The 22,500-nt window shown below is 39.5% G+C and overlaps 2 protein-coding genes and 1 long non-coding RNA gene across 8 annotated transcripts in view; 1 reads left to right on the plus strand and 2 right to left on the minus strand.

The window, feature by feature from the left end:
• Positions 1 to 1,460, minus strand: part of LOC138058213 (uncharacterized) — a 4,930-nt gene extending 3,470 nt beyond the window's left edge. The window contains exon 1 of the long non-coding RNA XR_011133824.1: positions 1 to 1,460. This exon is cut by the window's left edge and continues 514 nt beyond it. This is a non-coding gene — a long non-coding RNA (uncharacterized lncRNA).
• The window catches only part of LOC138058191 (uncharacterized), a 43,569-nt gene extending 23,384 nt beyond the window's left edge, over positions 1 to 20,185 (plus strand). For 2 of the 4 annotated variants that reach the window (XM_068904085.1, XM_068904086.1), the window contains exons 6-12: positions 5,773 to 5,994; positions 6,478 to 6,539; positions 7,675 to 7,718; positions 8,014 to 8,079; positions 8,683 to 8,804; positions 9,490 to 9,781; positions 14,088 to 14,464. In XM_068904085.1, coding sequence (XP_068760186.1) covers positions 5,773 to 5,994; positions 6,478 to 6,539; positions 7,675 to 7,718; positions 8,014 to 8,079; positions 8,683 to 8,804; positions 9,490 to 9,781; positions 14,088 to 14,262 — 983 coding nt within the window. In that variant the 3' untranslated portion in view covers positions 14,263 to 14,464. Of the gene's footprint in view, positions 1 to 5,772; positions 5,995 to 6,477; positions 6,540 to 7,674; positions 7,719 to 8,013; positions 8,080 to 8,682; positions 8,805 to 9,489; positions 9,782 to 14,087; positions 14,465 to 15,554; positions 15,573 to 16,183; positions 16,334 to 18,331; positions 18,412 to 19,126 lie in introns of those variants that run through there. The other 2 variants (XR_011133819.1, XR_011133820.1) reach the window with 2 other exon arrangements.
• Positions 20,186 to 21,874: 1,689 nt separating this feature from the next.
• LOC138058196 (tyrosine kinase receptor Cad96Ca-like) overlaps positions 21,875 to 22,500 on the minus strand; it is a 22,292-nt gene continuing 21,666 nt past the window's right edge. For all 3 annotated transcript variants that reach the window (XM_068904095.1, XM_068904096.1, XM_068904097.1), the window contains one exon: positions 21,875 to 22,125. In XM_068904095.1, coding sequence (XP_068760196.1) covers positions 21,973 to 22,125 — 153 coding nt within the window. In that variant the 3' untranslated portion in view covers positions 21,875 to 21,972. The remainder of the gene's footprint in view (positions 22,126 to 22,500) is intronic.

The following is a 22,500-nucleotide window of genomic DNA, read 5'->3' on the forward strand; positions in this document are numbered from 1 at the left end:
CCTTTGACCGCGCGAGTAGGTGTCAGTGAATTTTGCCAGTGGCAAAGGTCCACCTTTTTTCCGTTTCATAACAAGATCTGTCACTTTCACAGCATCAAAGAAATCCTCGACTTTTCCGCCTAGGTCAACAACACGGTTTCTGCATTGACTACTACCATCCTCAAACAAAAAAACGTTCGTTCGCTCAAGTTAAACAAGTTGGAAATTGAAATGTTACCTTCAGCTCTGTCGTTGGTTTTCCTTTCATTGCTGCTCAAGATCTCGCCTTCGGACTGATTGTCAACCAGTGTTTCAGCGCCATCGTCATCTGCAGATTCTTCACCGCAAGATGTTTGATCTTGTTCCTGTATTGAAACAATACTTCCGGGGCAAGAGTGGTTCCTCGGTTCTTGAGGAGTCTAAACAGCCGTCTTCATATGATACCCGTTGCCTTTTCCCAGGTGTACTACTAAAAAGAGGTTCAAATATTCCATCCTCAAGTTCTGGAATTCTTGCAACCCCACCTTCGAATTTTTCGTCATCAGTTGATAATGAAAGCGCCAAAGGCTCTTTGGCAATACTGGAAAGAATTGAGAGCGACAAAGGCTCTTCTGCAATTGAGCTAGCGGCGGAGTCATCCATATTCATTATATCCTATTTTCAAAATCCAGAACGATAAACTCACGAGCGTTAGTATGACCGCGTGTCACATAACGCCCACATAACTGTGGAAAGTCTCAAATTCAAACGGAACTTGTCATTTAATTTAAGCATCAATGTAGAAAAGTGACCAATAGGACAAATGCATTTTGAAGGATATCGATTTCTTTGCATTGAAATACCGCCCACTCTGCAGAGACAACGTTACCGGTTACAGTACCAGTTAGTGGTATCTTTTCGAGGATTAATTTTCATTCATTATGGCGAATGGACAAGGCGGAAAGGGGTCATCCAAAAACATTTCGAGACATAGCAGAAAACAGCATTCCGGTAGAAAGTGGTACTTCGCTAAGGAAAGAAACGGAGAGGTTCGTACATTGTATGCCCACAACAAATCACCTATTCAGGCACAAGATGGCACTGATCCAGGGAGTGTGATTCAAATAAAATGTCCAGATCATTCCGGCAAGATCAAGGTATGTATGTTTTTTAAAATCTTTGCCTCAACTGCAACATAAATTTCAGAGGTAGACCTGCATCCAGGCTCTCCTTCTTTTTTGCAGAAGACACTAGGCACGTGTCCCGAACGTGTCCAGTTACCGGAGCTTCGACCATCAAGTTGACCGATGTAGTTTAAACGTAAGATTTAATTGTCAGTAACCCCATGAAAGGAAGGAAGGGTGGGGGTTAAAATAGGAAAGAAAAGATACGAAAAGGAGCTACAAATATGAGCGAAGCGCGGTATGCGGACGTTGTGAAAATGTCAAGGTAATTTTTTTTTTGCCCTTGGACGTGAGGACGTAAGGGTCCGTACGCACTCGGCTGACAGAATTAGTTTAGCCCTACCAAAAATCTGGAGAAAAATTTTGCCTCCACCTAATTTTCAATATGATTATCATATACTGTAGCATTGGAAAATAACAAAATATTTGTGAACTGCAAAGTGCCAATCTCTTTGAAATAGAACCATTTAAGTGCTCTTTGCGGGAAGATTTTTTAATCGAAAATGTTGACAGTTTACTACATCACTTGATTGACGTTTCCCTTCGATCATGGCTTCTCAGCCGGATGACGGCGCCTCCGAAGTTTGGTGGGAAAAAAAATCATGGAACGCACCGATGAAGATTTTTTTGCAAAATTCACAAAAATTTGCCTAGTGCCTACGGGCCCTTATCGGTTCGTGCGGCTTTTTTTTTTTTTTTGTCTTGGGACTTATCATCCAGCTCAAAGGTACCTTGCACCAACAAGATAGTTCCGCATAATAAATAGTAATAATAATAATAATGGAACTTTATTTTCACACGATAATGTTTAAAGCTGAATAGATTGTGTTTGTTTATTAATCCTGTTTGCAGTGTCTTCTTCCCTAATACCAGCATTCGACTGCAAAGAGAATCTCCTGAGCATCTACGACAAACAAGATCCAGTCATTGCATTTAACATGGAGATCACAAAACTGAGCAATGCAAGATCATCAGCGTCAGGCACTGATGAGGAGTGAAACTTTGCTGTTTATTGGTTTTGTCTTTAATTGGTGAAGCAAAGATCATGCAGACATAATTCCTTAAACTTTTTAAGACATCTTTAATGTCTAGCATTGCCTTGAAACACTTGCTGAGATTTCGTTTTGTTAATTATAAATTACCTACAAAAGTCTTGAGCGGAAACCTTAACATTTAAGAACATTTCCCAAATAACTGGGATGTACATGGAAATTTCCATACACATCTTGTGGCAGAGAATATCTGAAACTACTTTGTCTAAGCAACTGGGATGTACATGGAAATTTCCATACACACCTTGTGGCAGAGAATATCTGAAACTACTTTGTCTAAGCAACTGGGATGTACATGGAAATTTCCATAGACACCTTGTGGCAAAGAATATCTGAGACTATTTCGTCTAAGCAACTGGGATGTACTTGAAAATTTCCATACACATCTTGTGGCAAAGAATATCTGAAACTATTTCGTCTAAGCAACTGGGATGTACATGGAAATTTCCATACACATCTTGTGGCAGAGAATATCTGAAACTACTTTGTCTTGGCAACTGGTATGTACATGGAAATTTCCATAGATACCTTGTGGCAAAGAATATCTGAAGCTATTTCGTCTAAGCAACTGGGATGTACATGGAAATTTCCATAGACACCTTGAAGCAAAGAATATCTGAAACTATTTCGTCCAAGCAACTGGGATGTACATGGAAATTTCCATACACATCTTGTGGCAGAGAATATCTGAAACTACTTTGTCTTGGCAACTGGGATGTACATGGAAATTTCCATAGATACCTTGTGGCAAAGAATATCTGAAACTATTTCGTCTAAGCAACTGGGATGTACATGGAAATTTCCATAGACACCTTGTGGCAGAGAATATCTGAAGCTATTTCATCTAAGCAACTGGGATGTACATGGAAATTTCCATACACATCTTGTGGCAGAGAATATCTGAAACTACTTTGTCTAAGCAACTGGGATGTACATGGAAATTTCCATACACATCTTGTGGCAGAGAATATCTGAAACTACTTTGTCTAAGCATCTGGGATGTACATGGAAATTTCCATAGACACCTTGTGGCAAAGAATATCTGAAACTATTTCCTCCAAGCAACTGGGATGTACATGGAAGTTTCCATAGATAATCTTGTGGCAAAGAATATCTGAAACTATTTCGTCTAAGCAACTGGGATGTACATGGAAATTTCCATACACATCTTGTGGCAGAGAATATCTGAAACTACTTTGTCTTGGCAACTGGTATGTACATGGAAATTTCCATAGATACCTTGTGGCAAAGAATATCTGAAGCTATTTCGTCTAAGCAACTGGGATGTACATGGAAATTTCCATAGATACCTTGTGGCAGAGAATATCTGAAGCTATTTCATCTAAGCAACTGGGATGTACATGGAAATTTCCATAGACACCTTATGGCAAAGAATATCTGAAACTATTTCGTCCAAGCAACTGGGATGTACATGGAAATTCCCATAGACACCTTATGGCAGAGAATATCTGAAACTACTTTGTCTTGGCAACTGGGATGTACATGGAAATTTCCATAGACACCTTGTGGCAGAGAATATCTGAAGCTATTTCATCTAAGCAACTGGGATGTACATGGAAATTTCCATAGACACCTTATGGCAAAGAATATCTGAAACTATTTCGTCCAAGCAACTGGGATGTACATGGAAATTCCCATAGACACCTTATGGCAGAGAATATCTGAAACTACTTTGTCTTGGCAACTGGGATGTACATGGAAATTTCTATAGACACCTTGTGGCAGAGAATATCTGAAACGTTTATTAAAAAACAGTAGGCTTTGACATTATTTCGAAAGACCACTGTTGGCATAGATTATCAAATCTATTATATGAACTTCACAAGGAAATTATTTCTCGTACGTTTGGAACATAACAAACCATTCCTGTGCTACAGATGAGCTTTTGGTGAAATATATTTGTAATATTATAGAGCTGTGTACCATAAACCGATGGAAATATGCAATCCGTCGCACTAAGATTGTTGCTGTTTAGCAACGCCATGACTAATGCTGTTACAAAGCATTAAAAATGAACTCCAACAAACAAACCCCATCTTGGTCAATTGTATGAGTTACATAGCCAATGGCGTTTTATGTCTTGCCTTGATAGACAACTTAGAGGTAGCTTTTTCATGTACTTTCCATTTTGTTGGAAAACATGCATACACACAGTTAATATTTTTTCCAAATTCGCTACTTCAGAAAATGCCAACTTAAAAAATTATGTGTTGAAGGGTTCATTGTTATTTTCTCACGTTGTTGTTGAAACCTAAAATTTGGTGATTTCACATTGTTGTTTTGTGGAGAACGTCAGAGAAATGCACGGAAACGCAGGGCCCGTTTCTGGAAAGTCCCGTTAACGTACTGTGCCCGAAATATCAATTGTAAAACTTCGATCCGCCTTTTTTAGAAAACTAGTTATTAAGATTCGCTTGAAAATAACGTACTGTCCAGATGTTTGTTTAACTTGGCACAATTGATATTCATGCACTGGACATTAAAAAAATGCAATTAAAAAAAAAATGGGGTCACCGTGCTTGTTTTCGCGGTGCATGGCCTTTATTTTAAGTGTCTTTTAACCGAATTATGCAAGAAGCGTTCGAAACTTGATCAACCTGCCAAAGCTACTGAATATTATTGAAAACTCGAGCTACTTGTTTGTCGGGGCTAAGATCTTTCAGTAAAGTGATTTCAAAAGCTAGTGAATATTGAAAACCACGCTCGTTCAGGAGAAAATAGCCATTCCTTGTCTGATTAAGCTTGGCGACAATGAAAATCCGCCATTTTATCAATGTACGCGAGCTTATGCGTGCGCCAATGACGCAAGAAATTATGCGAAATAGGGTTGCGGAAATGGAAAACCAAGGAATCACCTTAAACAGATTTACAAGACCCGAAGAAACAACTGACTAATACGCCCGAAATGTTTCGGGACTTTCGAGAAACGGGCCCCAGGATACCACTTCGCACTGGTTCACATATTCCGTAGACGATATCTGTTTACACAGGTTACAGATACTCCTTTTGTCATTCAAGTGTGATAACGACTGGAACAAATTAAAGAACTCTTTGTTTCTACGGCCAATCAGGCTCTGAGCGGCACATTAATAGGAACAAAACTTGACAATGTCTACCCGGCTTAAATTAAAATATCTAATTTTATTGGATCCGTTCCATATGCTTCACCTGGATCTTTGTAAGGCTTCGTTCAATTGTTTTCTTTCTTTGTCTATTGTGTTCATTATCAATCAATTGATCATGCGTGGTCTTGCAAAATGAAGATTAACCCCAGCTTGATCCCTCCACTAAGCTTAAGCAAATTCTAAACGACGGTCTTTCGCTAGTCACAAAACCATAAAATTCTCCTTTTATTCTAACTCATTTCTTTGTTTTTGGTACGTAGGCGACAATTTTGGCTAACAGACAAGACATCATTGTGTTTTTGGTAATCAGCAAATTTCAGAACATTTTGACGTTTGCCGTTAACACGAACCTTTAACTCTACTATTTTCGCAAAGTTTGAAAAGTTTTTTCTTGTAATTTACGATTTGCCAATTGTTATCTTTCTTATATAGGCAACTCAATCCAGCTAAATAACAGCACGACCCAGCTGTCAAGATCCAAAACGGCGGACTCCATACTTAGTACTAAATCAAGTACAAAAGAACATTCGTGGGTTCATCATGAAGATAATCCGCCAACCAATGAAACTGTCAAACAACAATCACGTGACCTTAAGAGTGCCGCTTCTTTGGTGCAAAGTAGCAAATGGGAACAAGTGACATCGGACAGCGATGGTAAGTAAACATCGACTTCTTCGATTCCCATAGATTCAATAGAAGGCGACTGGCTGTAGTTTGGCCCACAGCGTAACAATTTAGAGGAACAAAATCAAGACCGTGCACATCGCTGATGTCGCAAACTTTGTTTTATCAGTGAACGTTCAAAGAACTATCTTAATGCAAACTACGTGTAGATTGTGACATCAATCTGGTGCCAATCTTTTTCTTTGCGTGACAATACAAACGTAAACTTTCCAATCTCTGAGAGCCTAGAGAAAAAATAATATATTTTGAACCTGAGTGCCGAGGGTTATTGCAACGGCAAAGGTTATAATGTGACAGGCACCTACTGTACGTACATGTTGAACTACACCTTTCAAAAATGCCCTCACAGGCCATTTCACATCCAGAGGCTTATAAATAAAAAACAAAAGCGTACTAGTTCTGCAATCACCTCAAGCTCAACCAACAGCAGTTGATCTTGCGTTTCATTTTCAGAGGATTTTCTGGATGGTTACCGAGCCATGCAATCCGGCATTGTTTTTCAAGAACCGGAAGAGGTACGTAACACTTGAGTCTTCTCCCCGTCCACAGAAAAGGCAGTTCCAGTTGAGTAACGCTATGACGTCAAGTTAGTTTCTTGTGATTGGTCATTGGGCTCCCGCTGGAGTCTCATTTGCAGGAAATTCAATCTGAAAATAAATCGGTCTGTGAAAACGCCTTGACAGGAATGTAGGGCTGTTGTTCGCTCCTAGTAATGCTAAGATGCAAAATTATACATTTTTGAAAGAACTTCGATCTTTTGGATTTAATTAAATACTGACGACAATCAACTCCATGACATTGAATAAGGAATTGTATGAAATTGGGAAGACAAAATGACCCGTCAGTTCTATTGTTGTTCTGATGGGCCTGTCTGGCAAAAGGGAAGCATCAAGGAAGCAAACATTTCTTATAAAATAGACATGAAAGATCCTACTTACGGCAACTTCTTACCTTAAATCATATCAAAAAGAATTGTTTTGAGGGAGAGCATCATAATCCTCTTGGTTGAAATAAATAGGAGATAGAATGGATTACATGCAGAACGTTTTGGAATAGTCGCTAATGGATATCAGGGAAGTCGATTTATTATTATAAGAGAGAAAGCCTTCGAAGCCATTACACTTATCGTTGCTTAAACATTCCAACAATACTGGCTAGCAAGTTGGAGCCAATATTTTCAGATTTTAAGTTCGAAGAATGCTGGCCAAACATGTGATTATCACATTTACCAGTGCTTTCGCTTAGCGGTGATAATGAACTTTGTGGGCGATATTTTGGTGTTGTCTGAAGAATTCTTTTGTTAATAACCGGGACATTTAACAAGAAAATGATAATATCAAATTCCCTCAACCCCCCCCCCCCCCCCAAAAAAAAAAAAAAAAATTATCTTAAGCTCACAAACAGAATGACTCTGAGTAATGACGACCCTTATGTGGACAAGTTGTCAAAAGCTTGAAGAACTTCTGACCAACTTCTGTGTCGTGAGTATGCGTAAGATTGCGTGTGTTTAGGCCCCTCTAATTTGTATGCCCTTTGTTGGTTGTGCATATGCTTAATATCATACAAGTAAGAATCCGTTTTTAAGGTCTCTTGTGTTTGCCTGAGGGAGAAGTGCACTGACTCAAGCGTTCCCTATCATTGTGAATTCAGGATGATGTAAAAGACATGTCCAGAGAATCAGCTGGATTTGAAAGGTATAAATTGGTGAACGTTATTACGTTGTTTATCACCTGTATATTTTGGTAAACGTTTTGAGATCGAAGTTAACCATTTTGTCGGAGATATTTATGGACGGGCGTTTTTTGTGCGCAAGTTAGACGAGAGAATTTTTCGTTCATTAAAAGTTATCCCTTAATATCATGAGTAAGGCTCAACATTTGCAAATTACAGCTTGAATATGCCACAAAAACGAACTTGATATTCGAGCGTGCAAAACGAAAAAAACTTGGCAATGCCATTGTGCCAATTAAGTGTGGTTTGTTTTCACAGCGACATTCCCGTGATAGGCACAAGTGACTACTATGGAGGAATTTGGCAAATCAAAGTGTTAGATAGGTGAGAGGCTTTGTATCCCTTGTACTTGATTTGGTTTAATTTAAGTGGTCTCAGACAGGGGCCAAAGGTGGAATATTGTAGGACTCAATGTACACTTCAAGAGTTGTCACCTTTGGTAGGATCACAACACTGGGAACTCCGTGCCCTGTAGTCGCTCTCAATGATGTTTGGGTTTGTAAACGCATCAAAGAGATTGAGAAAAAGCGTTGTATCGTTTCCTACGCCATAGTGTCCTTATCCGGGTACATTTGAGTTAGTGCTGGTGTGGGTGGGGCTCCAACCTTCCTCCGTTTAAAGCCCAGTACTTTTCACGGACTTCATGTCAACCTTCGTTTTCATGCCGATGTTTGACCGCCTTACAAATAAAGCATTCTTTGCGAATTATTTCTACCTTGCAAAGCAGTTTGTGACTTGTATCTCAAGCCTTGTGAATCTAGCGAAGTAAAAAAAAACCATCAAGTTTGTTCCGTTATGGTGCAGAATACTGTTCTCTAATGATGATGAACTTTATTTTTGTTTTATTTGGAGACACTAATTGGCTAATCATGGTGCACCTAATATCTATAAGACAAATAAAGTAAATTACTTTATCGTTTTATGCAGAGCTAGTCGGTTACAGCAACTGAGACAAGAACGGCAAAAGACCGCCAAAGAAAGAAGGCAAGCTCTTGAAAGCAAACAGAGAGAGAAGTGGAAAAATTCAAGCCATCTTGAATGTGCACAAGGTATCATGGATTGTGTTTTTATTTCCATCGTGATGTTTTTTCGAGCCGTTAAGTTAAGAGCATGTTACCAGATGGTTATTTTGAAAGATATGCTCAGAAGAGCCAAAATGTCTTGCCAAAGAGCAATATGTTTATCTCAAACACTACCAAGGACATCCCTGTCTCAGAAAAGGAGTCCATTTTTTTGGTGAAACGGATCCTATATTTTGTTTGGAAATGGAAATGGAATTTGTTTACCCACGGAACACCTTAAGAGCGCTCTGGAGCTCATTCAACATGCGTCAGTGCATTCCGGATCGAATTGGAATTTGGCAGTGTTGGTTTTTGAGGAGAGGGGAAAACCGGAGTACCTAGAGAAAAACCTCTCGGAACAAGGAGAGAATCAACAACAAACTCAACCCACGTTTGACGCCGGGACCGGGAATTGAACCAGGGCCACATTGGTGGGAGGAGAGTACTCTCACCACTGCGCCACCCCTGCTCCACAAATGATTAACAATATTTCAATTATTTTTTCTTGTACGTCCGCCATGTTATGTGCGTTGTCTTCCTGTTACTCCCGTGCGTGTAATGACGTCATAACATGGCGGACGCTCTTCTGAGAAATGGCCGTTTCACCGATTAATTAATATTACCAAAAAAAATGCGTTCTGTAATCTTAGTTGTAATCTTGGTATTTCTACAGTTTCCAAATCTGAGGGGGTCATCGAGTTCATCACACCACCACCCACAACTTCTTCACGTAAAACCACACCTCTTCCCTCTTCGGATTTGATCCAAAACTGCGTCGTAAAGGAACGGGAATTTGCCAGTGAACGACCATACCGCCTTAGACTTAGCTCGGAATCCATTGGACAGAGACTAAACCCAGTGGCAAGGAACTTGATTAACCTGAAGACATCCGATCATCACGTGTCTGATGTTGTCAATGTGTTACCCAAGCCCCCACCGTCAGCCTCGATCCCAAGCAAGTGCAGGTAAGCCAATAGAAGTGTTCAGTTGTCATATCTTTTTTTCTGTATCTTTTAAAGCTATATAGACACCAGAATTGAAGTGGGTCGTGCCTCTGAGACAAGTATGCATGCATCACGCTTTTTGTCAGTCTCAAACCGTGAAAGGGATTTATTCGAAGATCCTCTTCCCAAAAAAAATAGATCATATATTTTGAAAGAAATCCAGGCCTACGCTTGTCTTCATTTGTATTGGCTTATTGTGCTCTCATTTGCAATGATCATTCTCTAAAGTTGTTACAATCCACTGTTTTAAGTATGTCTTTCGTATAAGGGAATTTTCCCTGACGTTATTGACATTTCGTTTCATTAACATACGAGTTTCCTCAGAGAAGCAGGGTTCTATCTAGGGTATTTGAGGAGTAGAACCTTCCCCCCCCCTCCCCCAAATGCCCAGCTTCCCCCAAAAAATATTGATATCATTGCAGTATATAAGTAACTATATCGGAAAAATCATCCAGACGCGACGAGGTCAGTGCTCATGAAGTAAGTATTCCCTGTCTAAGGACACTACATGACAAGGAACATGGAGTATTACAAACTGCTGGCCTTAGAGCAGCCTCGGGTATTGTGCTGTACATTCTGTTTATGAGTTGAATAGCGACAGCATGATCAAATTTGTCACCAGAAAACCACGGAAGGGAGACTCTGATCTACACACGTCATCAGAATGTGATTTTGATTGTGCTGTGCAACCACCAGAAAAGGTTGCCACAACATCGAGTTCGACTAGCACAGGTCAACCAAGAAAAAGACACGGACCATGTGAATCTGATTGTGCAGTAAAACCCCCAGAAAAGATTGCAGCAACATCGAGTAGTAGCACGAATAACAAGCCGAACTACAAGAAGAATTTAACCTATGACGTTTCATGAAAGAAGAAACACTCTTGGATGAACTTTAATTCAACTTTGAAGGGTATGGTATGTACTGTTTGCGAGGTCTATGAGAAAGTACCTGTACAAGGTAAAGGTGCATGGGTAACACGTCCTGTAAACAACTGGGCGAAGGCTACAACCCTGTTAGCAAATCATGAGAAAAGTGAATGGCATCTAGCAGCAGTAGAGAGAAGGGCATTTTCTCAGTCTGCAGAAAAGCGTAGTGATGTTATAGAACTGATTGTAACAGGCGGCGAGGAAGAAAAGAAAGAAAACCGGAAAATGATGAAGAAGCTCATCCGATCACTGTATTTCCTTGTAAAACATCAGATTCCCCACACCATTACAATTGAAGGTCTCGTTACCTAGCAGATCGAGAATGGGGATATCACGTTGCAAGCGCATACAGAAACATGCCCACGTAGTGCAACCTATGAGTCATATTCCACAATAGTAGAACTTCTTACAAGCATCAGCAAGACTCTGGAAAACAGCCTCCTCGACAGTTTGAAAGGAAGCGTCTATTACTCGATAATGGTAGACGAAAGCACCGATATAGCCTCCTAGGAAGAACTGTCAGTGTGTGCACGTTGGCTACATCACAACAAGCCAGTGGAACACTTACTTGGTGTCATACAAGCTAAGAAAACTAATGCTGAAGCTATCGCTGGTTGTATTTCTGATTTTTTGCAATCCAGAAGCATCACATTTGAGAAAATGCTTAGTTTTGGTTTTGATGGTGCTAGCACCATGTTGGTTAACCGGACTGGTATTCAGACACGCCTGAGGTTGCATGCACCAAGCGCTATTTACGTACACTGTCGTTTCCATCTACTGCAACTGGCTGCTGTAAATGCTGCGGGCGAACACGCAGAGGTAAAGCGAGTCTTAGGTACACTATTAACAATTTGGAAAGCATTTTACTATTCACCCAACAAAGCGGAAAACCTAAAGGAGATTCAGGCTGAGCTTCAGTGTCGTGAAGTCAAGATGCAGAAACCTAGCGATACTCGATGGTTAGCCCGTGAAAGGGCCGTGCGTGCTGTACGGCTTTGTTTGCCAGCATTGGTGAGTACTTTCGAAGAGATATATGATGAGACAGGTGACGCAGAAGCACATGGGATTGCTATTCTCTCGACCAAATACAAGACTATGGTTTGTATCTACATGCTCTGTAATGTACTGCATACTGTCGCGGCACTGCAAGCCAGCGTACCAGCAATGGTTGAGAGCACTACTAGACGGTTAATGGAGTTGAAGGAGAACGTAAATGCCTGCACGTGGTTCAAGAGTCATTCTTCAGTGTTCACTGATGAAGCGCAACTTGGAGCAAAGAACATTGTGATTACAGAGGAAGAAAAGAACTTGTTTCTTTACCAGGTCTATCGTCGGTACGTGCAAAGTGTTATTGACCACATCAATAGAAGGATGGAGTCTACAGATCTTATCTCTGCTATGTCTATTTTTGATCCACAACATCTCCCAACTGACGATAAATTGGCAGACTATGACATAGAAAAGATACGAACCCTAATCAATTTCTACAGTGTCGCACAAAGAATCCAATTTCAGGGAGAAATAGGCATCTCACAACCTGACATTAACGCTGAGGATACGGAATCAGAATGGAAGCTGTTTCGCCGAGTCTTTTTTGTGAGGTACAAAGACAGCACCTTACAACAAGTGCTCTCGAAATTGATAGACAGTGGTAACTGACATTGCCACTGCTTTTCCGAACTTGGCAAAGGTAGCTGCGATTGTAAATGTATTACCGGTGACAACTGCCACTGTTAAACGTTCCTTCAGAGCCATGAAGCTAATTAAAACAAGGCTCCGCAGTAGGCTCGGTGCGGATGCACTTGAATACACCATGTGCATTTGCATCGAAGGTCCTGACCGGTTGTCAGATGATGTCCTGGAGTCAGTGGTTGATCATTACAAAAGCTTAAAGAAGCGCAAACTGGCTTTGTAATTCAGTTCAATTTCAATTAAACCTTTTAGAGAAGGAAAGTACATTTAGATCCTTAAGTTGATCAGGGGGATTTTCCAAAGATCAATTGACATGATTTGTTTACCAGTATTTGTTTTCACACTCGATTAGACACATTGTCAGTTAACAGTCGCATCTACCCCGGTCAGTTTCTATTTGCAGGTTTACAGTTATCTAGAATTTTGCAGTAGTTACGAGTATTGCTAAGAAATGGAAAAGTGCCGTTGTTGAGTTTATTGCCTTTGTTGAATTTATATATATAGCGTTCAAATTTTCCAGCGATAGCTCAATATGCGATGTACTTTCAATATTCAGTACTTTATTTTCGGCTGATTGATTAGAAAACGAGAGCCCTATTCTAATGACGCAAAAATTCTCCTATATTTCATCATTCATTCACGTGCACCTACTTACAACTAAAGCTCCGAAACAGCTAGATAGCTCAGGCAGAGGGTAGAGCAGTTCGGCGCAATCGCAAGTCGTTGAGCTCGTGTTACTCTTATTCCCGGATTTTTGTCAGGTTTCTTAGCAACTACGTATGTATGTGCTCTCAACTGCGATAATCATTCTTGCTTAGTGTCATTACAAGTACTTAATAATACCTCGTACATGGATGCCTCTTCTGTTAGATGATGCACGAATTGCGCAGTGATGAGGGCACTCGCCTTCCACTATTGTGGCCCGTGGTTCGATTCCCAGACTCGGCATTATATCTGGGTTGAGTTTGTTGGTTCTCTACTCTGCTCCGCGAAGTTTTTATCTGGGTACTTTGGTTTTCCCCTTTCCTCAAAAACCAACCTCTGATATGATTTGGTTTCTGTCTAGTGTCCTCAATAGGACATTTCCGAGTTCATGTCTGCCTCATCTTGAAAGCGAGTCTCAGTGCGAAGTTTTTCTTATGAAAATGAAGTTTTCATTCATATGTGCGCTTCGCACTTAGCCTCGCTTTGAAGAGGAGGCAGACAAGAACTCGGAAATGGCCTATTAGTTCCTAGCGCTAAACACAGTTGACATAAAAAGTCCCGTTCGCTAACAAAATGATGACAGCAATCTCGCCTTATATCGCACAAGGATTCCAGTCCGTACAAATTCACGAACGATGTATTTTCCCAAGTAACTGTCAACTTTTTTGTCAATTTTTACTCGTGAGTTTGTGCGGTCTGGAACCCTTATGCGATATAAGGCGAGATTGCTGTCATCATTTTGTTAGCGAACGGGACTTTCGGCGTGATGCCCAAGGAGTTTGCCAAGCAGAAAGGTCTCTGATGAGTCCCTTGGTCGGGATGAAACGAGCTTCGTAAGACTAACCACGAACAATGTATTTTCACAACTAAACACAGTGGACACTTAAATAAAGATCGTTACTATGGACGCTCATCGAATCTTCTTCTGCTTTACGTTTTAGTCGCTATGTCCTTGTCGCACAACCAGATGACAAGCAGCCTCAGATACAGGCCACAATGATGGAAGAAACACTACTAATGGTTCGTTTTCCAAGAACGAGAATACGCAGAAAACGTCACAACAGTGCTACTTCACCGAAAGTACTTTCAAACCGCAAAGTCACAATAGAATCTTGAACATGAGATGAATATCTTGACGAGGAGTTGGCCGGGGACGGATTTTGTTAGAAAAGGAAAAAACACTAAGCTGTAGGGGCTGCTTGCTTGAAAAAGAAAGTTCGTAGTACTGAGATGGTTAGTTTTCGTGCGGTTTACGTGCAGAAATTTATGTTAGGGTTGTAGTTTATATGAATGGTAGAATGAAGCTACTGAAAGACCAGCCGCAACCATGCTGTTGTTGTTGTTGTTTTTTATTTTTTTTCATTTTCTCTCATGGACGTTTTGGGTGCATCTAGTTAACATGGTGTCAGGATCTTCCTCTTTCCATGTGAACAGCCTCAAAGAGGCAAATTGTTCTAAATGCTTTAGTATCGGGGGTTTCAATCTGAAAAAAAACTGCGGGGTTCGTACTGTCAAATTACGTGAAGCAAGTTCAGTTTTGAAAACAGATTTTTGCCTGTCCAATTGAGTAGTGGAAGGGCAGGAAAACTTTATGAAAACCTTAAGTTTCGTACGCATTTTTTTTCTTTCGTTCCTTTCCTGTCTCTATTTCTGCTTCACTCATTGTATGCTGTCTTGTTCTTATGTCTTGTGTGTAAGAATTATGATTGTAACTTTAGTTTCCGATTTGCCTATGTAAAGGAATCCAGGTGGCCCTTGGATCCGGGATCCCGAGCCGTGGATTCCGGATTCCACGCTCTGGATTCCGGATTCTTAAGCTTCACATTTACTGCATTCCGGGTTCGTTCACACCAGACGATTTATAATTATCTTTTCTGTGGGTCCAATTCTTTAACTTCCCAATTATGATATTTCATCCATGCTTAACAGGCCACTTGTCTCGATTAGCCCCTTTGGTTATTACATGCAGCCTTTACTCTAATTTACTTTATAGTTCATATAGTTTAGTTTTACGAGACATCTGGTTTTGTCTCTCTCTACTGGGCAAACCTGCCCAGAGGGAAGGAGCACGAACAGGACTCGATCGAGGTCCTATGCGAAGTGCTCCACCCTACCCTATCCAGACCAGAAAGACCAGACCACAACACCGGGAACATAATATAATGACCCCTTTCGAATGTGTTCCGAGTAAGTGAGTGTAATTTTTAAAAAATGTTGTTGTTGGAAGCGCCCTGGCAAGGGAAACATGGAAACATTTTCAAGTTCTTCAAACAGAAGCTGTTTCTATTGTAGGACTATTTATTGGTTTCGCTTACAGGATTAGCGACCGCACAGTTGTGATTTTTGTCCTTCGCAGGTGAAGTTTAATTTGATTTTTTTTTTTTTTTTCAACAAAAATTTATGCCTAGCATTTACAACAAAGTACAAAAATGCAATGCAAAAGAAAGGAAGAACTACACCCGGTTAGTTTTGAAATCCAATGTTAAATCCGCCATTTTCAACGATTAACATAACAGACCAAATCGGCCAATTCAATGTTGTTCCCAGTTTAAACCCTTAAAATGTGAATGCTACATTATAATGCAAATACAATGCACCAAGAATCTTAACCCCGGGAGACTGAATTTCGTACAACATTGAGGTAGCCGATTTGGTCTATTAACCCAATTTCACGCAACTCATTTTCGTGAACACGATGAACTAGCTGGCCTCACCATATCATTTTTTTTTCCAGGGAAAAAAACCTTTACTACTGTGTCCTTTTTATTGCCTATATCCTTTAAATAAATCTTGTTAATAGTGAAGGACGTAAAAAGGATTTGTTTGTGAAAGTAAATGACGATTTACTCTCTCTTCACGCATTAATTGATTTCCATGCAATACTGATTATTTTGAGTTCAAAGCGCTGTGACAAAGAAGTGCAATGAAACAGTAGTTTGTTATTTGCACCCATTGCATGGGAATTTTTTTCTTTGCGTTCGGGTTTGTTTTGTATTTTACAAAATGTTAAACAATCTTTGTTTGTTCCTTGTGAAAGAACTAATGACCAAAAGAGCGTGTCCCGTTTGGGTTTCCACTTTGTCGCGAAGCCTTGGAGCGTGACACCATCCATGCATTTAAAGGAATGCACGAAATCATTTCCCGTGGACCATCACATCGGGTAGAGCAGGAATTAACCCATTTCTAGGTAAGGAGGGTTCAAGTCTTCTGGCATGGTAATTGTCCTTCCCAAATCATAACCCTGTCTGGTTTGTGGGTTAAGATAAGAGCTACCAAACTACGGAAAGTGTATTTTCTTTTGCTTGTCTGTTTATTTAGGTTGGAAATTTCAGGGAACGCGATTTAGCGCTCGTTGAATTCGTTGCTTTCTATCCGTGTTTTGTTCGCTGGGAAACCCTACGTTGTCTTTGACTTGCCGGCAAAGATACTGGATTCTGGTGACGATTAATCCACAAAAATGTCAAATATAGTAGCTTTTCAACGCTCTAGGTGTACCTCAGAGGTCAACTGCAATGCAATGTTCCCTGTAGTGCATGCCACTCCCAAAACTTTGCTGTGACCATGATGCAAGTAACAGAAGATCATTGTAACGAATTAACCAGTGTGTAATCATTGGTGATAAAGCAGATTCATATTTATTGGTATATAGATTAGTATTTTGTATGAATACTCTCAGTTTACTTATTCAATTCTTCTGGCGAAAGATCGAACTGATCCATCAAATTTCCCTCAATTACCGTTCTTGTGAGTGCTTGGTTGTACTTCTCAAGACGGTGAAAGCATTGCCGAAGAAAGCAGCCTTTCTTGGTCCCTCATGCATGTTTGGTGTGTGAGTAAAGGCTGTGTCGAACTTGCCGCAAAAAAGCGGGCACCAATAGCCCTTTTCACGGTTAGTTTTTTTTATTTGCATTACAATGTAACCTAACGTGGATGCGAGGCAATTTCGGGTTAAAACTACAAAATAGCCCGAAATTGCCTCACATGCATGCTAGATTGTGTTGTAATGCGAATGAGAAAAACTAACCGTGAAAAGGGCTATTCAAACGTCGAATTTCTGCCGTGTCAAATCAAGTGAATATATTATTGTAATATATGGACATAATTTCTTATTGACTACGCATGCCCTGAAGCAGCATTAGCTAGCATTGAACAAGACAACTTTTTATGAAATAAATGCGGCACAATTAAACTCGACCTCTGAATTAGATCTCGAAATTTTATCGAACTTAAGTCAAACTCAATTCAATTGAGTTCGACACGGCGGAAGTGCGACCGTTGAATGGGGCCTATTCAGCGTGAGAAGGATTTGTGAGCTTTCGCCATGCAGATTCGAGCGTTAGTACTTGTCAGAGCGAATGATGAGTTACAAGACGTAGGTGCTTCAGCTCACATGAGCCAATCCCAGCATAATGCTGGGCATCCCACTGATGAGTTACATGACGTGGGTGCTTCAGCTCACATGAGTCAGTCCCAGCATAATGCAAGTCGTCTCACTGATAAGTTACATGAAGTAAGTGCTTCAGCTATGCAGAAGAAACTGAAAGCCCATCACAACCAGAATTAATTAGATTGTCTGCAAAACTTGCAACTAAATGGAAGGTTCTTGCTAGAGTTATAGGCTTTGATGAAGACAGTATCGAAGTTATAGAACACGACTACAAAGATGTTGTTGAAAGAAGCTATCAGTCGCTGTTGATATGGAAACGGGATCAAGGTGTTAAAGCCAATTACGAAGTGTTGGAAACTGGACTACGTGATTCTCTCGTAGGGCGAAGGGATTTGGCAGAAGAGTTTTGTTATTTTCATAACATTTGATGTTATTAATGCATACATACTATACTACTTCAACCTTACTTCCGCGCCTTTGTATTTCATTTGCACCAATTTTTGAAGTGAGTTATTTTTATTGTGTATTTGATTATATTCATATAGATATTTAAGCGCTATAAATTTTAAAATTATATTATATTATATTATTATTGTTATTATTTCGAAATCACTGAGTTCACGCAGAAACTGTCATTCACTCTCGGCTACTCTTATTGACTCTCGAGAGCTCTCATCGAATTTAAACCTGCTCAAATTTTTCAGGAGAGTTGGTAAAAGTTTTGTCTCGTTTGGCCGCGCACAAGAGTTTAAGCAAGAGTTTTGCAGTCAGTAGTTACAGCTTTTTTTCTTTTTTCAGCAGGCTGAGATAAAAAAAAAAAGGAAAAAGAAAAGCTTGGTGTCGGATTCGGGGGACCAAGGACAACGCCAACGCAAAAGGTTTTTAAAAATAGTTATCCCCTTCGTCCTTATTAAACATAAGCATTAGAAATAAACAACCTTAAGCTTTTCGTTTGCGCACGTAGTTCATTTTACTGGTTAGCTAGTCGCCATATTTACGTCAGAAAGGGTTTTGCTAGGGTGTTTCCCAGTCTCTCTCTTTAAGTCAAAACACGAGAAGAACGCGAAACAAAAATGCAAGAAACTTCAATTTTATTGAATCTGGCGCGACCATATTCATAACTTGCCTGGTTCTCTTATTGGCTAATGGGAAAAAAACGGAGACTTTCTATTGGTTAAAAGTGACAGATCGACGTTTCACAAAATTTGCATAAATTAAACTCTTTGAAACGCGTATATTATAATTTTTTTTTGTCTGTCCGATTAATGACAATAAAAATAAGCCAATGAGCGCGCGACAATTTCGCAGTCATTGTAAAAAGTTCTTTTTTACGATAACTGTCTTAATTCTCACGCGATCATTGGTTAATTTTTATCCTTCAATTAATATGGAGAAATGTAAAAATTTTAATCTATGCGAAAATCCGTGCAACTGTGAGTGAAACTGTCAACTTTTTAACCAATAAAATTTTATTACCTGTTGTAAGTAACCAATCAGAAAGCGAGAAAAGCTACTGACAATGTTCACGTAAATTTGAATAGAATTCATGAGACGGCTGTTTACTGCGTCTTTTCCCCCCATTTTATCCCGCAGCTCCTGATTTCCACAGCTACTTTGACAATGTTATGACGCAAGAGGACTAAAATGGCGGAGGACAAAAGAACCATTGTTATTCCGATTAGGCCTTGCTAATTACGTATTGCTATGTTCGCTTTGTTTTTTTTGTTTTTGTTTTTGTTTTTGTTTTGTTTTATAGAACGGACTATATACAGACTATTTCGGATCCGGTACATGAAAGACCAACCGGCTTTGGGAAGGAGAGGCTATGGTCTCGAGCGCACAGATTCTGCTTTGGGCTTCTACACAATCTTTCCAGATTCTGCACTTGCTGTTTTTTGGTCAACACTAATTTCCATCCCTCAAACTGACATTGGATATTTCTTAACAATTGCACAACGCAATATCCCATGTTAATATTGACAAGCTTACCGCTCTAAAAAGAATGAAAACAGGCGTTTCTAAGCTATGCCACGCTGCTCTATAGTATTTAGGTCTAAAAACCCCGTTAAAGACGGTTAATTTCCAATTGTTTTGCTGGGTACTACTATTTCAATACTCTAAAAAATTCGATTTTCCGGGAGGTTGTCTCGTTAGTCTAGTGGATATCGGAAACTGCAAGGTAAAGCCATCGATCCAGGTTCAACGCTTTGCCTCGCCTATTGTGAATCTTCTCAGCTTGTTTAATATCTGTTTTGTTGAAGTAGATTTGAAGTCTAGAGTAGACTGTACGTCGTATAGGTTGAATAAAAAGGGAAATGTCAGTTTAAGGGATGGAAAGAAGTGATGACCCTGTTTTTTTTCTTTTTTAAATTCAAAGTGGCACTTTAAATACACATTCACTTCATTCATTCATCGAGTCCTTCGTGGAAACAATTAAACCAAACAAATTGACCTGCTCTTAACTGGATGGCTTTATAGCTCTGTTGGTTAGCGCAGAGGTCTTAGGTTCGAATCCCTTTGAGGTGTCTAATAGCCTTTGTCACGGTTAGTTTTTCTCATTTGCATTTCAATGCAATCTAACCTGTATGCGAGGCAATTTCGAGTTAAATTGCCTCGCCTCCACGTTAAATTACATTGTAATGCAAATGAGAAAAACTAACCGTGAAAAGGCTATTGCAGCTCTGTGCTCAGTTACCAGGCCTTGGAATAAAAGCAAGGCTGAAGTTGACCTTGCTTTGATACAAACCTAACTGCTTTTCTTATGTAAATAGAAACTCGTCAGCATTACAACAACATGATTTACATAAAGAAATCAATGGCGATTGTATCAAAGAAAGGTCAACTCCAGCTTCGCTTTCATTCAAAGGCCTGGAAACTTAACACAGAACTGTAAAATGATCTTTTGGTTTAAATTGTCCAGGTAAGAGCGAGGGTCACTTCCCTCTTTTGTCTATAACCCGCATTTAATGTATAAATTCATTTCATAGGGTAGTTTCATTTACAGATAAGACAGCACAAGACCGTTTCGTTTACCAAATTTACTTTAATTTGACTGATTGACTCTAAGAAATTAATGTTTACACTGTTACGTCAGTTTGTCTATCAGGTCTCACTATTTATATTAATTATATATTTTTTCATTTTTTGGGAATTTCCTCAAGTTTTGTACTTTCTTTCTTGAAATTATATGTAGGTAACTTTAGAACGAAATCACTTTGCTCGCATCGTCGAAGGTCTTTTTGAAAGCCGTGAGTAAGCCAAAGCTGAAATGGCGGTTCCGTTCCAAGCAAGTAAGCGGAGATTAACATATTAAAACCCTAAAGGTTAATAGCAAAGCACTTTAAAGTGCAACAATGACAACTCTTCTTTTACAACTATAGTATGTTTGACTAAACATAAAAACGACTCGCGAGCTTCCTTTCTAAAAAACATGATGATTTCTCTCCTACATGTATTTTGTTTCCCCCTCAATTAAGAGGAGAAGCAAAATGACTGATTATGTTTAGCTGGGCCACTATTAAGCAAGGGGTCTCTGAGTTAAGGAGTGTTTATACACCCTGATATAGCGTACTAATACTCCTACATCTCTTTCGTGCCACACATACGTGAATTGATATAATCTTAAGCCCCTTGCTGTATTATTCCTCTCCTGAATATATTTTGTTTCCCCCTCAATTAAGAGGAGAAGCCAAATGACTGATTCTGTTTAGCTAGGCCACTATTAAGCAAGGACTCACTGAGCTAATGAGTGTTTATACACCCTGATATAGCGTACTAATACTCCTACATCTCTTTCGTGCCACACATATGTGAATTGATATAATCTTAAGCCCCTTGCCATATTATTCCTCTCCTGAATATATTTTGTTTCCTCCTCAATCAACAGGATATTTTTCTACCACTTTTCGATGCCGCTGTTGTAGTAGGATTAAAAAGCCAGCATCAATCATCCCGAATACTCGGTGATGATCACGCTGGATTTCGATTTAGGTCTCCGAAATGAACTACTGCTAGTGTCTACAAAATCTTGGAAAACGTTCTGCTTATGATCGCTAGCTAACGATTGTCAAACCTTGTCGGGTTTGTTTATATTTTACTTCGCAAAGCAATTAATTATTGTAGCAATTGTTGTACTAATGAATATTCTAAACTGAATTTGACTGATGTCAAAGGCAAAAGATATTGCTTTGTTCTGCATTGGCACAGATTGCCAAAACATGTCACAATAACTTCTCATTTAGTTAGTCTGGAATAAAACTGAGACTGATCGATTCCGTGGTCTTTTGGAGTTTACGACATTAGAACAAAATTGTGTGTTAGGGTTGTCTGTCTGATTGTGTACGACCTAAATATGAATTAGAACTAGCTTTTGAATTTCACATTTTCTCTGACTCTGAAAACTAGTACTGTTACTGAATGACAACTACTTCAGCTAGCTTTTATAATTTCAGACTTGACCACTTTCTTAATGAGGCCTTTACATTTGTGGCCCCACGAACTGCTCTTGCGTCATCTTCAGTTTCTGCACCCACGTCCTCAACTCTTGAGTATTTTGCTCCATCGTACTTTGATTCGTCCACCAACGGGAGGTACTGCAACATATAGAAATAATAAAGGTTTCCTCAGTATCATGCAATTAGTTTTTACTTCTTTTTCTTAATTTTTTTGGCTTGAAATAAATTGTAATCGACAAAACTGAAATTCATCCTAGAAACGTATTTATGCCCATCACCCACAACAAAGTGACAAAAACTCCGACGATAAAACACTTTAAACTTGACGCGTTTCTCGTGAAGAAATAACACAAAGATATTTGAAGAGGAAAATGATGACATGGATAGGATATTGAATAAAGTTGCCCATATAGGTTTCGAACGATCCAGTGAGAATAGGTAAAAAACGATATATAACGCCTGTGGCAATAAATACTTTTTTGTAGAATTTTGAAAACGTGTCAGAGTGGGTAG

The sequence above is a fragment of the Montipora capricornis genome, chromosome 7, assembly GCF_036669925.1.
Source record: "Montipora capricornis isolate CH-2021 chromosome 7, ASM3666992v2, whole genome shotgun sequence".
NCBI classification, from domain to species: Eukaryota; Metazoa; Cnidaria; class Anthozoa; order Scleractinia; family Acroporidae; genus Montipora; species Montipora capricornis.